This window comes from Diadema antillarum, unplaced genomic scaffold (assembly GCF_040938485.1).
Source record: "Diadema antillarum isolate AM-2024a unplaced genomic scaffold, OU_Dant_1.0 scf00000178, whole genome shotgun sequence".
In the NCBI taxonomy this organism is placed as follows: Eukaryota; Metazoa; Echinodermata; class Echinoidea; order Diadematoida; family Diadematidae; genus Diadema; species Diadema antillarum.
The window spans coordinates 463252-479845 of record NW_027271067.1 but is presented as its reverse complement, the minus strand read 5'-3'; the positions used below and the strand labels follow the sequence as shown (position 1 = coordinate 479845).

The window sequence follows — 16594 nt, the reverse complement described above, 5'->3', positions numbered from 1 at the left end:
TCCTGGTACAATGTAGTTTGCCTTTCAGACTGAATTATCTGATACATTAGAAATACAGTGGACATATTTCCCATTCTGTAAAGTATAATTTTTTTACTACTGCGTGTGATTCTTTAATTTTTTTCTTACCCAAAATGAACGAGATTTTATAGCTCCTGAAATTTTACTTCAAATAGAGAGCAGTATAGAAAAAACAAAAACAAAAACTGATTCTGAGAGATGATTTTTTTTCCTAACTGAGAAGACCATGGAAGCTTCTAGTCTCCCTAAAATGCATAAAAATGTCACTTCACATAAAAGAAACATCAAGTGCCAATGTAATGGAGAGACTACTATTTACATCCCTACATAAGAAATTTGTAATTTTTCTTCAAAAAGACAAGAAGAAGGAAAAACTCATACAAATGCAACATCTCAGTTTGAATGGAAGAAATTGCAGCCATAAAATAGCAATTCTGGTAGAGTTGTGTGACATCATGCCGTATGACCTTAGCTTGCTTTTTTGGTCTCCATAAAAGTGATGCTTTGCAAGCGTAGGCATTTTATGTAATGATCCCCTCACCCCTACCCATCACCCCCAAAACCTTCACCCCTCCTTACCCCATTCTTTGCCTTCCCAAAGTCACTAAAGGTCAAAGTTCATCTCTCCTCTTGATAAAAGATACTCACTGTGAGTAGTCTGGATTGAGTAGAATGAAAATATCTCCAGCAGTTTGTTGCATCGATTGTAGAGTTTACCACATTGCTAGAATAAGAATACCGTAAAGGGATGGTATAGTTTCGGTTAAGATGGGGCTTCAGGTTTCCAACGATTTTTTATGATAATTTTTTACATAATGAGAAACGTTTTATGGAATATGAAAGAGCATATGATTCTAAGAGAAATTCAAAGTTGGTTTTGAAATGGCTAAGGTATCCAAAACAAAGCGATCTTGATAAAAGATGGTGCCCACCTTTTATTAGGATTGCTTTGTTTAACTTTGTTTTTGGATATCTCAGAGATTTCAAAACAGATTTTTATATAAAAAACTTTGAATTCCTCTTAGAATTGTTTGCTCTTTAAAATGTCATGATGTGGTAAGTATCTCGCAAGAAGTTAAAAGCTGAATCCTCATCTCAACCATTACTATCCTTTCCCTTTAAGCATCACTCTTCCTTTTTGCTTCAGAGCCAGACCCACCTCATGTCATAGTACTTTGAGTTTCCTTCAAATATTTCTATGTAGCATACATCTGTCCAGTAGGAGTGAAGTCAGTCAACAGTTTTTCATTGCATAACGAGTGAAAGTAGTCAATAATCAACTGCAGTGCTAACGGTTATGTGATCTCACTTACAATGTAGTAAATCCTTAATGTGATCAGTGTGTTTTTACTGAGTAGACCATGCACTCTTACCTCTGTAGTTGATATTGAACTTCAAAAATCTGACTTTTTTCCCCAAGTCATTCACATAACTTCTACATACATGATAGTCACAACATCTACAGTGTATTTTCTCACATCATGACTCAGATTCATTTTAAAAACTGTACGTGTTATTATGTGTCAGTGTTGGCTTTGTTGAGGACTTCTTTGAGCAATGTTTTATTGTGCACGTGTTGATATGATTTCAAACACATTTCATTAGCTGTTGATCCAGTGAGTAATCTTTCAGATGTGAATGTCCCAGCTGTATCGGTCACTCGGCATGAATTCATTTACCCCACTGCATTGTGAATGTTCATCTTTGCAGAGTACAAGAGGCATACATGTGTTTCATTTTCATGCTCAGAACTTCATGAAAATTTGTGCTTTGGTGTCAATTTTTTAGCTCTCACACAATACCATGCGTCACGCTACCACAGTTAAACATCAAAATTTATTTCAAGCATTCCAATCAACCAATTACTCAAATAGTCACCCATTTCTCTATCTTCTTATCATCACTTGGTAGCATGATGGTAAAAAAAACCTGCCTGAAAATTTATGATTGGGTTATGATAAGTCATCAGGGTTCAAAATCAGAAAGGCATTCCTTACATGGTATCTTCCATTAACAGCAAAAAAAAAAATTCACATAGCAATTAATCACCACTTTTCCTAGATCCACAACAGATGGTGCTGTCTTCATGTGATTAATATGTATCACATGGTCTCATGATACAGATGTGCTTGGAACTGGACTTGCATGCCAAATGCATGGAATAGGAACCCTTTCTGCATGGCATTGTGACAAAGACATTTACACTTAAATGAAATTTAAGATACAGACCTGTACAGTTGGAAGAAAAACACTTCTACTCTATTTTTTTTTACTGTACATTGTGATTAAAAGGATCATACATACCCCACCTCCACAATTCCATCATTTTCTTCATCCATCCATACTTTCAAGCCAGCTTCCAGCAAGATACTTGCTCCATGATATATGATATACACCTACAGTACATGTTTCACAGCTGTACATACAATGTATACCCTCTTTCTGTACAAGTATTCACTTTCGTTCAAATTATACAAGAAACAGCAATCGATTTTTCATATTACTGCAAAATGTAACAGAATGATTCCTTTAACAAAGGTAGGAATTAAGACATATTCATTTTTCAATATAACAAATAAAATGACAAAATTACAGCAAATTACCACACTCCCCCCCCCCAAAAAAAAAAAGGAGCAAGTGTTCTTCATTTCGCTGCCAGAGCAGTTAATTTGATAGTGCTTCAAAAAAGAAAAACAAACACATAAACACATATGTACCCTCCCCAAGTCTTGAAGTGTTTTTATCGACACATTACTTTGCATGATTCATTTGCACATTTTTGCACCATGCCGCACGTGCGTTTGAAGTTTGCCCACATATGAAACTGCACAAACTCACCCTGCACGATAAATTTCTCATCGAAATTCCCTAGAATTTTGAAGAAAATGCTTTCACAGTTTTGCAGTTTATTTGTTAGTTTCATATCAAAGTCGATATGCCGGTATGTGAAATTTTTTATCAATACTTGATGTGTATTCATTTTTATATTTGCTTCCGTAAAAGACAATGATTTGAGTGTGAAAAGTTTATAAAGAATATTTTGATTTTTTGCATCTGAAGAATTGTAACCCAGTTCATCACACAGTATAACTCATGTACAGGGCCATACACAGCAGATCAGTACTGAAGGGGCAAAAGCCCCTGGAGATATTTTCAGAGTTAGCCTTTTTATGGGACAGTCAGTGCTGTACACTTTGAGAAATAAGAACAAAAGTGACTAAAGGACATATCTTAAATAGTAAAAAGATATAACTGAGATACAGATATATGAAATAATTGAAAAGTTGAGGGCTTAGGGGCATGGAAAGTACTAATTGCTCCTCTACAGAAATTCTTCTGTGTGTGGTCCTGCTCACATATCAACCAAAGTGAACTAAAGATTGAGATACAGTACACATGAAAACATTCAACACATCACATTTCTATTTTAATTTGCATCTTTTCCATCCCTTTTTGTTTGCTTCCTCTCATTCCACTTGCCCCGCCCACCTGTCCTCTTATCCCCGTTAAACATACTCGCCCGCCCTCCAAAACTTCAAAACTAATATCGTGTGCGCTTTTATACTAAATTTGCTTTGCAATATCTACTCCCTGTGTTGTGTTAATATTGCTTTTTGCAACCATCCTCGTGATGTCTGTGCAATTGATGGGTGTGTTTGGAATTCTGGACGTACAATGTCGGAATTGTCCTCCTTGGTGTTTAATTACATGTTGTTTGTACACCTGTATGTCCATCCCTTGACCAAAATTTGTTCAAATTGCCCTATTCCATGTATGTGTGTGTTTACCACTACTAAACCTTTGTTCCTATTCCAAATGTGGCGTTCCCATGTATGTCCCATTTCGTATCACTGTCATTTGCACCAAACACAATCACCCACCGTCAGCCCTCCGCACCTTCCACCCCGCCTCAACCAAAACGCACCCCGCCCAAACCTCCCCCCAAGCCCGTCTTCCGCCCCTCCCGCTCCTCCCCCCGAGCCTCCTCTGCATATGGGATCAAGGGCTTCGCCCCCGTCAGTCCCAGCAGGGGGTTTTCCACCTCCTCCTCCTCCTCCTCCTCCTCTGGCAGCAGCGGCTGGCCCAAAAGGCCCAATAGTTTCAGCTCTGTCTCCCTACAGCAGCAGGTTCCCGAGGAGCGGATGGTGCCCAGGGCTGTCGTCACGAAAGTGGAGCCCCCCACTGTGGGTAGGAAGCGGTCTAACGTGGTGCTACCAACCAGCCTGGAGGAGACCATTGTGCTGAAGAAGACTAATGCAGGATTAGGTGAGTTCATCGGTTGCTTCCATGCTGCACACCCATTGTAATGAACCAACATTGCAATATATGTGGCACCAGTATTACACAGTGCTATCCCTCTAACTTAGAATTTATCAAATCATCCTTGAATCATGTGAAATTGCTTCAAAGAGGTCCCGGCATTAATCTCCTTAACATGTGCATTATACACATTGCTTTTGTTACCCACGCCGATGAAAATCGGCAGGGGGTTATGTAAAGGGTTCCGTATGTTTGTTTGTTTGTTTGTTTGTTTTTTTGTTTTTTTTTTTTTTGTTTGTTTGTTTGTTTGTTTGTTTGTATGTTTGTTTGTTTGTTTGTTTGTTTGTTTGTTTGTGTACAAGATAACAAGAGAACGGGTAAACGGATTTGCACGAAATGTTCAGGGAATGTTTGGATAATGACAGGAAAGAATCGATTAGATTTTGGTGATAATCGGTTGACCCTTGCAAATTCTGTGTGACCTTGAAGTTTTGACCCCATGGTATAGTGACCATTCCGAAAATTTCCCGTTTCTCACTTTGCGATTTTCCGCTACCATACGAAAACATAAACTCCCCAACGATCCGACTTCGCTGCTCAAATGTTCGTAAGAATTCCGAAATTTACGTTTAGGCCTATTTGAGGGACTATGTCCTTCTAGATTTATGAAAGTTCGTTCTCCGTCATCACAAACTGGCCCATATTTTGATGATTTTTCAAATTAACATTGATTGTTTTTTTCGTTGGAGGAGCATTTTGCTCGGTCGCAGTCACACTGCACGATATGCGTGCTCAATGTCAATGCGTGTGCAAGGCCGCTGAAAATGCATCGCGCTCTACACTGTTGGTGCAAAATTGCACCGGGGACATTGCGGCGCTCGTTGGTGGCCGAATACTGGTGCAGTAGACATTTGCATTCAACCCTTGCATTGAATAATTCCCGTAGACACTAATCATAGGGGTAATTGCCTAGGGGGTACGTAAATTTTGTTTTTCTTTTTTGCTTTTGTGGATACCATCAAAGATCGTACACTCATACGACCTTTGATATCATCACACTCTCGGCTTGCTGTAATCAAAATATCCCGCAAGAAAACGGCGTATTTCTCGATTTTTAGCGCTTTTTCCGCGACCCATCGCGTAGACAATACTCTTAAAACTGGACTTAATTCACGCGCGCTTGGAAAAGTTCCGATTCTGCACTTTTGACGGTGGAATTTGGGATTTTCGATGGATTTTTGGAGGAGACTTAAGGACTTTCCTGTACGTGAATGAGTGTTAATACCGTATGTGTAATGATGTGATTTGCGTGTGATGTGACTGTAGAACCAAAGATCGTACACTTCAGTGTACGATCTTTGGTAGAACTCACTGGCTGGTGATAAAGCACACTGGCAATTAAGTGGCCGAATTCTGGTAGATGACCGAATGCACATTATGTTTACCCCGACTTTGTACTTAGGCGTGGGTCTGCCGCCTTTGACGGCCCCTCTCTAGTTTTTATTGTGAACATAATGTACTTTTGATTTATTTTGTGCCAAATAAAATTGAATTGAATTTAATTGAAATTGAAATGGAAAATTGAAATACATCTCTTGATTTACCAGTAGGTCTTTTGAAGTGTAAAGTTTCCATTCTATCCAGACTATGCATCATGCTTTACCATCCAGTATGCCTTACAAACCAGCTTGTTAAAATGGCAAAACCATTTTGGCACCTTGGTCCTGTGTGGGTAAAAGCGAGATTTGAAGCTGCTTTGTGCAATGTTCAAATTATGTAAAGTGTGAAACAGGTGTATTTTATGCAAGCATCCCCAGTGCCATCCCCCCCCCCCCCCACCTTCCCTATGCAATAATCTGCCAGGGTTATTCATCACCAAACTATTGTGTGATGACAGTTTGGTAAGAACTTCCTTGTGGATTACACTGTCCGACACATACTAAAGTATCAAGCCAGACAGTGGTCGTATTGTTCACCACGCCCAGCAACACCGACCATTCACTTTTCAGTGTCCATCAGGTTGACAACGGTCTGCCCTTTTCCTGCTATGAATTTACCCACATTCCTCCGCAGTGCAATATTGGTTGTTGCTGAGACAGTGATCTGATAAGAGTACCAAGTGCTGAAGTATTGTATCAGTGTTGGGAAAACCAGCTTACTAGTACCGTAGATTTTCAAGGGGAAATGCGCAGACACAACAGTCTCAAATACAGGCAGTGTCATACCTTGTGTCATGGGTCATTCAAACTCCCAGTCGGTTCTGAACTGGACGGTATGTATGTGAAGAGCAAGATTTCTGATCCCTTTGGTCATTACTCGGGTCTGTGGTAACATACTATTACACATGGGTGTTTCTCTTTTACAGTGGTGAATTGTGCTTGTGATTTTGTGATGAGTTCCATAAAAGCAAATGTCAATCACCATATGCCGTTTGAACGCCTCCGGGGCCCCATTTCTTAAAAAGTTGATATGATAGCAACTCTTGCTTGAATGGCAATTGTCCTGGTAATGACAAGAATCCAGCTTCCTGATTGGCTGTTGCTATGGGATGTCATTCCAGCAAGATTTGCTATCCTAACATCTTTTATAAAATGGAGCTCAAGTGTTTTGCACCTGTTGTGTTTTAATGCAGTGGATATAAGGAAATGCCTAGAGTACAATAGATCTTCTTTTTTTTTTTTAGTTACTCAGTACAGGGAATTAAATGTGTGATTGATTGTACCATATTTGTTTTGGCATAAATTTGATGCACTTTTGTTCACTGAAAATTATGTACAGTGCTCTCCCGTTATAACAAACATGGTTATAATGAAATTCCCATTACATTGCAATAAACGTTCAGGCCGCAACTGTTTTTATTATCATTATTGTTGTTATTATTGTTATCATTTATTTGGCCATATAATTGCAATATAACATACATACAGAGGTACATGTATGAAATGTAAGGGAGTAACACATGGGCCAGGGCTCGCCAGAGTAAAATTCTTTACTATTACCTTGGGGAATATGAGCCCCCTGTTGTTGTTTATTTGTTTTGTTATAATGAAATTTCGATATAACGTTAGAAAGAAAACTGCCGGTCCCAAGGACTCAATTATAGTGGAAGTCCACTGTATCAAGAGCTTGTCTTATTGACATAAAGAGCAGGAAACCAAAGCCCAAATATAAATGTAGATTGAGTGAAAGCAGCAATATTAGTCGAACACATCAGTGAAAGTTCGAGGAAAATCGTGCAATCAATTCAAAAGTTGTGAAATGTGAAGTAGATATAATTCTTCAAATACTTTTTTTTTTCTTGTCTGACAGGCCTGACGGTCAGTGCCGACAAGTCCAATGGGGTGGTCATCAAGTCCATCATTCGCGGTGGCTGCGTCCAGCAGGACGGCCGGCTGTCCGTCGGCGACTACATCACGGCGGTCAATGGAGAGAACATGCGGAACCTGAACAACAACACGGCGCGGGGTGTGCTTAGGAGAAGCTTCCTCCAAGGGACTGATATTTCGTGAGTGTCTCGATTCGACGGCAACTTCCACGGATCTGTAGCATGGAATAAAAGAGTCCAATGGCTCTGTGTCGCAGACTTTGATCGATCTGTACTGTAGAAAGCGTAGTATACATGCCAGTTGGAAGATAGTATTAGTCTTATGAGCCATTTGTAACATGATGTCATATGGACAATCTCTCAGCAGCATTCAAGTATTTGTGTCTTTTGCTAAGATCCTGAAGTGTGAGGTGATAATGAAAGTGTTGCCATTTTGAGGAATGTGTACTCTGATTCAAAGATTACCCATGACTGAATAAACACTGTACAATTTGCTCTAGACTAAGTCAGCATAAAATGTTATCTTTTGCATTCAAAGCCCTATCGTCAAGATCTTTTTTGTTGTTGTTTTTATGTGTGTTAAATATATGAAATGCTATTTTACTATGTTTTGATTCTGCAGGATGGAAAACTTCTTCTTTTACAGTATTTTCAAAGATTCCTTTTATTTGTTAAGGTCAGGAGTTAACTTCTGATGATGTTTCTTTTTTCTTTTTCCTCTTTCCCCTAAAAAAAAAAAAAATGAATAAAAAAAATGGCAGTGTAACTTACATTGCTGCCAGTAAAGCGGCAGAATGCTTGGAGAGTGGCAGCACACCATCAGACTCCCCAAGAGGAACGCCTCCCCCAACCATGCCCCGCCCAACACCCTCACCGAGACTGGCCAGCAGGTAACGGGGCTGACCCTTGCACCCCTTGGATTTATTTAGATCAGTAGAACATTTCAGGAAATCCAGTCTTCCTCTGATCATATTATGGACCATCTTCCTGCAGTCCATAGAAATGATTATCCATTCTTTCCTTTCCATAAGTCTATAAATGTCAGTACGTTGTACTTGATAGCTCTTTCCCTCTCCCTCTCTATCTCTACATTTGTATCCATCTGTCTATCTATCTGTCTGCCTGTCTCTCTCTGTCAATCTCTATCTATCTATCTCTATCTATCTATCTCTATCTACTTTGTATCTCTTATCTCTATCTATCTACACTGTATATCTATCTATCTATCTTTCTACAGAGTTGTATTTCTATCTATCTATCTATATGTCTGTATCTATCTATCTATCTCTCTCTCTCTCTCTCTCTCTCTCTCTCTCTCTCTATATATATATATATATATATATATATGTATATGTATCTGTAGGTATCTATTTATCTATCTATCTATTTATCTCTTTCTACATGTACTTATTACTCACCTTCTGTTGAACGGACATTTACCTACATGTGAGGTAATCACAAAGTTCTGCACTGAATATGAGTTTACAAAGAGACTGTAAAGTGCTCGCATTCTCTCGTAGAAGGTTAATATTCAGTCTATTTGGAAGCTGATATTATATCAAGCCCTCTACTGAAGTGTTTGTTACATTTTCAATGAGTAATCTCTGTAATCACTTTCTAATACATATGAATATGTGCTTTGAAAGAGCTTATGCATTTGCTTTAGAATGTTTTGCTTTTAGTTGCGCAGAAACACACTCATAATGTACATACAGTTGTATATTGTAAATTGTTAAGTGATGAACGTGCAATTGCCCAAAACCTAATCTCCCTTATCTTACCCCATTGATGCAGTCCTCCAACAGGCCAAGCCTCCAGCCCAGAGGTCCTCCAGATGGTGCCAACGGAGGAGAACCAGTGGGGGGATGTCAAGACGGTGGTGGTCACCAAGGAGACGGGGCGGAGCCTTGGCATCAGCATCGTTGGAGGTACAGTGGCTGTCAAGCCTCCATCTCAAAGCAGAGATTTAAAAAATTATACTAGAGTCTGATTCATTTATATTCATGCATGCATAGAAATGATTGAAACTCTTTTGGAATGAGACTGTCATGCAAGCTTGCTGAAAAGATTCATCTGATTTGAATATCAACTGATAAAAATTCATTTCATCACAATCAGTTGCAAATTACCCGTTCTTGATGAGACTTTCGCCTACTGGATCCAGTAGGCGAAAATTTCATCAAGAACGGGTAATTTGCAACTGATTGCGTGATTGCATCATGATTTTTTTATGCCTCCGCAACGAAGTGGCAGGAGGCATTATGTTTTCGGGTCGTCCGTCCGTCCGTCCGTCCGTTCGTCCGTCCGTCGTAGCGTCCGTCCGTCCGTCCGTCCCGTTTTGTTTTTGTCGATATCTCAAGAACCGTGTGGTGGTTTTACATCAAACTTGGTATGAGGGTATATCCTTGGGGGATAATACTTTGTGTGGATTTTAGGGTCACAAGGTCAAAGGTCAAAGGTCACAGGTTATATTGTGAAAAAAAAATTGAAATTTCATGTTTTTCTCCATATCTCGCAAATGGTTCAAGGTATCTTCATGGAACTTAGTATATATGCTTGTACCGATGGGCAGTGATTGTCTAGGGAAGTTGGGGGTCATGGGTCAAAGGTCAGGGGGTCAACGGTCAAGGTCAACTCCTCAAAATATCACTCCTTTCCTTAAAATGCAATATTCCTGAAGGTTTGTTTTTTTTAACTTGATGTATGGCATGTATTACCCAATATATATTTTTGGGGAAGTTTCTTGCCAAAAGGTCAAAGGTCAAAAGGTAAAAGGTCAAGTGAAAGTGCTGAATTGCACTTTTTCCTCCATATCTCGAAAGTAACTCAAGGTATCATCATGAAACTTACATATTTATGCATGTTCAACCTAACAGTGATTCTCTTTGGAACTGTGAGGTCAAAGGTCAAAGGCCAGGTTTAGATAATGCTATTTTCCCATTTGATACTGAAATTATACTTTTTCTCAATACCTTGAAAATTACTCAATGCATAAACTTATAAAAGGGTCAAAAGTCAAGTAAAAGTCATCAGTTCCCCAAATACCTGCACTCTGACATTTTAATCATTCATCCAATTGAACCTAGTTCTAGGAAAGTGAACATTCAGCACATTTGTGTCAAACCTGTCATTTTAATATTTTGTCAATTGTGTGAAACTGTCATCACACATTGTCAAGACATTGTACTATAGACCTATTAGGAGAACCATGCATTATGGCGGAGGCATATCAGTAGCCGTAGCGATATATCTAGTTTTTTAGTGAATGTTCTTCCATCACTTTATCGACAGAACTAATATGATGGTGCCAGAGATTTCGTTACAATTCAGTATCATTTGAATCCAGAGCAGTGATGTCGTGCTCTTTAATATAGTGAGTACTGTAAGTTCAAATTCATCACCAATTTCATTGTCAGTAATGAGTAGATAATGAGATTATGAGCACTCTCTCTGTGGATTTCTTACAGGACGGTCAGGTGATGGTCAGGTGGTTCAGGGTATCTTCATCAAGCACGTCCTGGAGGACAGTCCGGCGGGGAGGACCGGTCAGCTGAAGACAGGAGACAGGATCCTAGAGGTGAGGTTGTCATTCTTTTGCCACTGCTGGAGAGCTACCAAGTCTACCCAACTCTGCAGGAGGCCCTGAAAATATCTTGCCATGTCCTATGATTTATTTATTCATTTATTTATTTATTCTGTTTTCTTTTAGCAGGGTAGCCTGCTAAAAGCATGATAAGAAAATAAAAGCCCCCCCCCCCCCTTCAGAATTATTTTACTTCCATGGAGATGCACACAAATTATATAAGTAGATCCCTCATATCATTTTAAAACCTACTTTTTTTATTCGATTTTTGTGAATATTCACATCCCTGGTATAGGGACAATTAAGTCCTCTCGCCACTTGAAGGTATAGATGAGCGACACAACATTGGAAGAGAATTTGTCAAAGTTAGCAGGGAAGAGGGGACTTGACAGGTCGCTTTACGTTTTCTTTTCACACAAAAGTACAAATCGGGTTCATTTGTTTACTGCTAGAGTGTTTAATTTTGTTTGGCGAAAATGTTACATTGAACCATGAATGTTAATACTTTATGTTTATTGTAGATATAACCCGAGCTACAGTACAGTGTTTCTTCTCCTATCTTTAAGTGTTTCCCTCTGCCTTTCAAAACTGTCATCTGCAGGTCAATGGGTGCGACCTCCGAGAAGCCACCCACGACCAGGCAGTGGCGGTCATCCGCAACGCTTCCAACCCGATGCGCTTCCAGATCCAGAGTCTGACCGTGGGCTCCCCAGCAGCAATCGTAAGTTCCATCATTCCGTTGTCCAAACGCCCCAGCCGCGTCAGCCAGCTTTCTGGTCTCTTTCAGTGAAAGAAAGAAATAAGAGAACATCAGACCCCTCCCCCCTCAAAGAAAAAAAAAGAAGCAATTTCTTTCCATCTTTGTCTGCACCCTGTCATCACTTTCCTTCACTTCCTCCTCACCCGGCTAACTCAAGATTTGCGGGAAGCAATGTGTGCTGGTTGTATGTTTGATATTAATATTTTGAGGAGTGTGCGGGTCCCCCTTGGCTCCTTCTTCTTCTTCTTCTTTACTAAATTCCAAACATGTCACCAACTTTTGATAAGGAGTGCTTGCTGCTCTTAAGATTTTTTGCCATCTGCTTGACCCGAAAAACTCCTTGGATGGATCATTGACAGGAAAGTCAAACTTTGCCAGCAGATGTTTTAAAAGTTTTCTCAAGAATTTGACTGCTGAACATGTTGATGGATGGATAGGAGATGTCAGCTGAACTGACCAAGTGGTAGCAAACGAGTATCATGCCATTGCCGGTGGTCTGCAAGCAGTCAAGGAAGACCAAGCGGTGCCACTTGGTGCTCACTTTGTAGCACTGTGCAGGTGTTTGTTCAGATGTGAGCAGGAGGCGTACAATAAGTAGCAGTGAAGATAGTAGTCAAGCAGTTTTCATTACACCAACTTGTAAAGACCATGTGTGCTGGGGACCATCACAGAAAGCAGTATATGGGAACAGTATGTTGTTTTTGTCAAGTGTAACATAGAGCATAACACAGTGAATTATCACAATTTTCTTCAATACTGCTATTTTTTTGTATTGTCTTATGTTTTATGGCACTCATTCTATAGAATGTCTCCTTTCATACAACCTTGTATTAAAGAAAAGCAGAGTTGGACATTTTTTGTGATGGCATCATTACACAATTCATACATTTTGAGGCAAAATATCTTCCCTTGGAACTTACATGATAAAATCATGATTAACCCTAACTAGGCCGGGGGGGGCCTCCGAGGCCCCCCCCTCGACGTTCCGCGCGATGTATCGCAATCGCAAAAAGCTATCGCCGCGACGTTTCATGACTTTTTTCTTTCAAGTCTCCCGCATCTTTTGACACCAAATTTGCGACGCCCGGGCGCGCGGTTCCGAAGTTACGCATAAATATGTACATGCATGTCAGACCAAAAATAGCTCAAAAACGTGAATTCGTGTACAATTTCAATGCAAACTGTGCTTGCAGGCAAATTTCATAAAAGCATGATTATTTTGGTGTTTTATTGATTAAAATCAATGAATAACATATTTTCTTGTTCGGAGCTATGTCGCGAACAAATTCCATCGAAAAAACAATCAAAAACATAAAGTCGAAAAAACAGAGAAATACATAAGAAATTCAAAAAAACAATAAAATACTTAAGAATTTTTTCTGATATCACAAATTTTTTTACTACATTTGCTAAGGACACTAAAAAGAATACTTACACAAAAAATGTGCCTGTTTTGAGCTTTATTTTGTGATTTATACCAAATAGTCTGATTTCATGCATCATTATGCATAAATTAGCATAATTTAGCATAAATGATAATTTTTTTTAAAAATTAACTTCATGGTATTTTAGATTACATCATAGGCAATGTGTGTGCCAATTTTCGTTGCGATCGCGCGGTCGACGGCCGAGATCTGGAGGGGGGGCCTGGGAGGCCCCCCCGGCTCTATCAACTACCTAAATAGCCCGGCCTAGTTAGGGTTAAGTGTTATCAAGATGTTTGTTCCAAGATGGTCCATCCACAAGGCTTTGTAAATATGTGTTGATGACCAGACTAGCTGTAGCATACCTCATGCTTTGACAAGACATGATTTGTATGAGAATACAAACCAAAGTGAGTGGGCCAAATTTTCAGAAACCATTCCAATGGAACTGAGGAACATGGGGTACAGTCAAGATTAAGTTCAATGTGATTTAGTCTCCAGTGCTGGCATATTTTATTTTTACTCATCTCTGACTGTTTCACTTTACAAATTGCAACATAAGGATCTTGGGTAATAAGATCTATAGCCATCTTTTCATGTATGAAAGGCAGTTTGCAGGCAGATTGCCAGTTAGTGATGTTCCATTTCGATTGAGTGCTTGGTGACCAGCAGTTTAGATAAGAGGCACAATGTACAATATGGACAAAAGTAATGTGCTTCTGGACTTCTGTTGAATCTGTTCATGACATTACACTGTATTCCACCATTCAAATTTTGGCAACGGTGCCAAGATCTTGCTGTGTTAAAGCCTAAGGAAAGATTTAAAATCCAGTCAGTAATGTGTTCATGTTATTAGGCCTTGACTCATACTGTCATTTTTTGATGTTGTAGTGATTGTAAATATGTGTGCTCCATTCTGCCAGTATCAAGTGTGCTTTCATTCAATGTTACACTGTATGGCGATAAATGTCTGCAATATTTGCCTCATGTGTCACAAGTAAAATATGACATTGTGTGTATATATTTAGACTATTTTGCAATTATTACAGTTACAGAGAGGCAGACCTTACTATAACAAAGGTGTTATAAAGCCCAGAAGACATTATGCATATTTTTGAAAGCAGTGTGTCACTACAGACCATAATTTTTGTTGAATTTCTTTTTCATCCTGAAAGAATTTTGCCAGTGAAGTCAGGCATTCGGTTACATCTAAAACTGTATGTGTGTTACAGTCGTATGTGGTTTTGTAATACACTTGCACACTGTGCAGTCCCAAAGCACATTTATTGATGCATTTGGTTTCATTGTAGTTTACATTACAATAACATTTGCACATTCCGGGAGTGCTCACTTTTTCTCAGAGTCTATTGTTCGTTTTGTACTAGATTCGATGGTCACATTCCTCTCAATGTTTGCAAAGAAATATATCTCAGCCACATTAATTTAATCCTCTAAAGACATATGACATACAACTGTATATCTGTATGCTTGTTCCTCCCTCCACCTGTCAAATACTGTATTCTCCGTATATTTCGCAAGGTTTTTATTTTCGTGAATTTCGCAAGTCGGGTGCTATTCACAAATTTAACGACATGCCAAATTATCAACTCTGATCTCGACATGTATGTGACGTGCACGGGTACATTTCCGTGTTCGTAACTGTACTCTACGTTCCTTTAGAATAATTTAACCACTTAGAAAATTGTTGGGAAGTCCTGATTCTCAAAAAAAAAAATTAGACTCACTAAAATATATGGTTCATATAGTAATCATTGTGGAACTAACCAATAGTTTTTGCTTAGCTCACTAAAGGTTGTATGTCATGTAGTTTGTGTTATACTATCTATCAAAATATGAAGGAAGTACTTTTGATATCCACTCAACATCTTGAAAATTTATCTACACATTGGAGTGAACAGATTTTTACAACTCATATAGAGGGACTATTTATTTGCCAGTTTGATGTATTCTGTCACATTCATCTGCCAAGATACATGTACACACAGTGCGGTTGGTGGCCTGTGTTGCTGCAGTTTGGCTGTGTTGACCTGTATCATTCGTAGGAAAGTAGATCGCAGAGTTAATCTATGTATTTTCATTCGTGTTTTGTAACTCTGTATTCATATCATTACTTCTGTATTCCTATCATGCAAACGTTTGCCAGTGTTAATTTTCTGACCGAGCAAAGTTTATATTTATTTCTGATTATGCTAATTTCAATTCATTCTTACATGTATTCATGCGATTTATGAAGTGGCTAAGTACAGTGTAATGATTATATTTAGTTGTTTGATTTTAATCACATATTATTGATATATTAAACTATTCAGGGCTGGCTCAGTTTAGACAGTTTTTGACATGCATTGCAATGGACGAAGCATTTGCTTGGAATTTCGCAAGCTGACATTTCAATTCTGGGTGACTTTTATCTCACATTGGTTATATGCACCGGTGCTATTCTTTGTCATGCTAAATGGTCTACAATATTGGTTGCTGTTCAGTGTCAATGCAAAATAGCATGTACAGCCAAACCCTACCCAAGTGGACGTATGCAAATGAGATGGCCTACTAATATAGATCAAAATATGCAGCAACAAAATTGATTTACATGTGTGTACATTCTTTTTGAATAAAGTCAAATCATTCTTTAAGCATTTTCTTTTCCTGGGGCATGTTACTTGTCTTAGTGCAAAGAAGACACATTCTTTTTTTTTAAGATAAATTTCACAAAACTGCACTCAAAAGGTCATATCTCTTTCACATCAATTTGTTCAAGTCGCCGTCGAGCCTTGCCATATTTATCAAGAAATATGTGAATTTGTGCAGGGTCCACCCTTGGATACTTTTGTTGCGCTTCCATCCATGCTTGCCACAACGTGCTTTGCAATACAATATACATTACATTGTTATCAATAATTTGTTCATGGCGATTGAAGGTGTACAATATTTACATCATAATTTATCAGTCATTGGAAGTATTCGTGATGTCTGTAGTTGAGTGTATTCACTGTCGATTATTTATACAATATTTTGTGTATTTGTGTCATACATAATAAAAGCAGCGTTATGCACTTTGAATATTCACACGCCAAGCACCATGCAACTTTTCTTTCATCGAATGCATTCTCCCCACACAATTTATGTTTCATCTGTTAGTTGTCTCGAGGTAACCAGGGATCATGTGGTTGTAACTACAGTCTTTGACAAGTATTTAAACACTT

General features: G+C 38.8%; 1 protein-coding gene across 1 annotated transcript in view; it reads left to right on the top strand.

The window, feature by feature from the left end:
• LOC139722963 (multiple PDZ domain protein-like) overlaps positions 1-16594 on the top strand; it is a 79207-nt gene that overhangs the window by 37201 nt on the left and 25412 nt on the right. The window contains exons 17-22 of the mRNA XM_071634243.1: positions 3909-4287; positions 7591-7786; positions 8368-8496; positions 9401-9534; positions 11074-11183; positions 11791-11910. Of these exons, the coding sequence (XP_071490344.1) occupies positions 3909-4287; positions 7591-7786; positions 8368-8496; positions 9401-9534; positions 11074-11183; positions 11791-11910 (1068 nt within the window). The remainder of the gene's footprint in view (positions 1-3908; positions 4288-7590; positions 7787-8367; positions 8497-9400; positions 9535-11073; positions 11184-11790; positions 11911-16594) is intronic.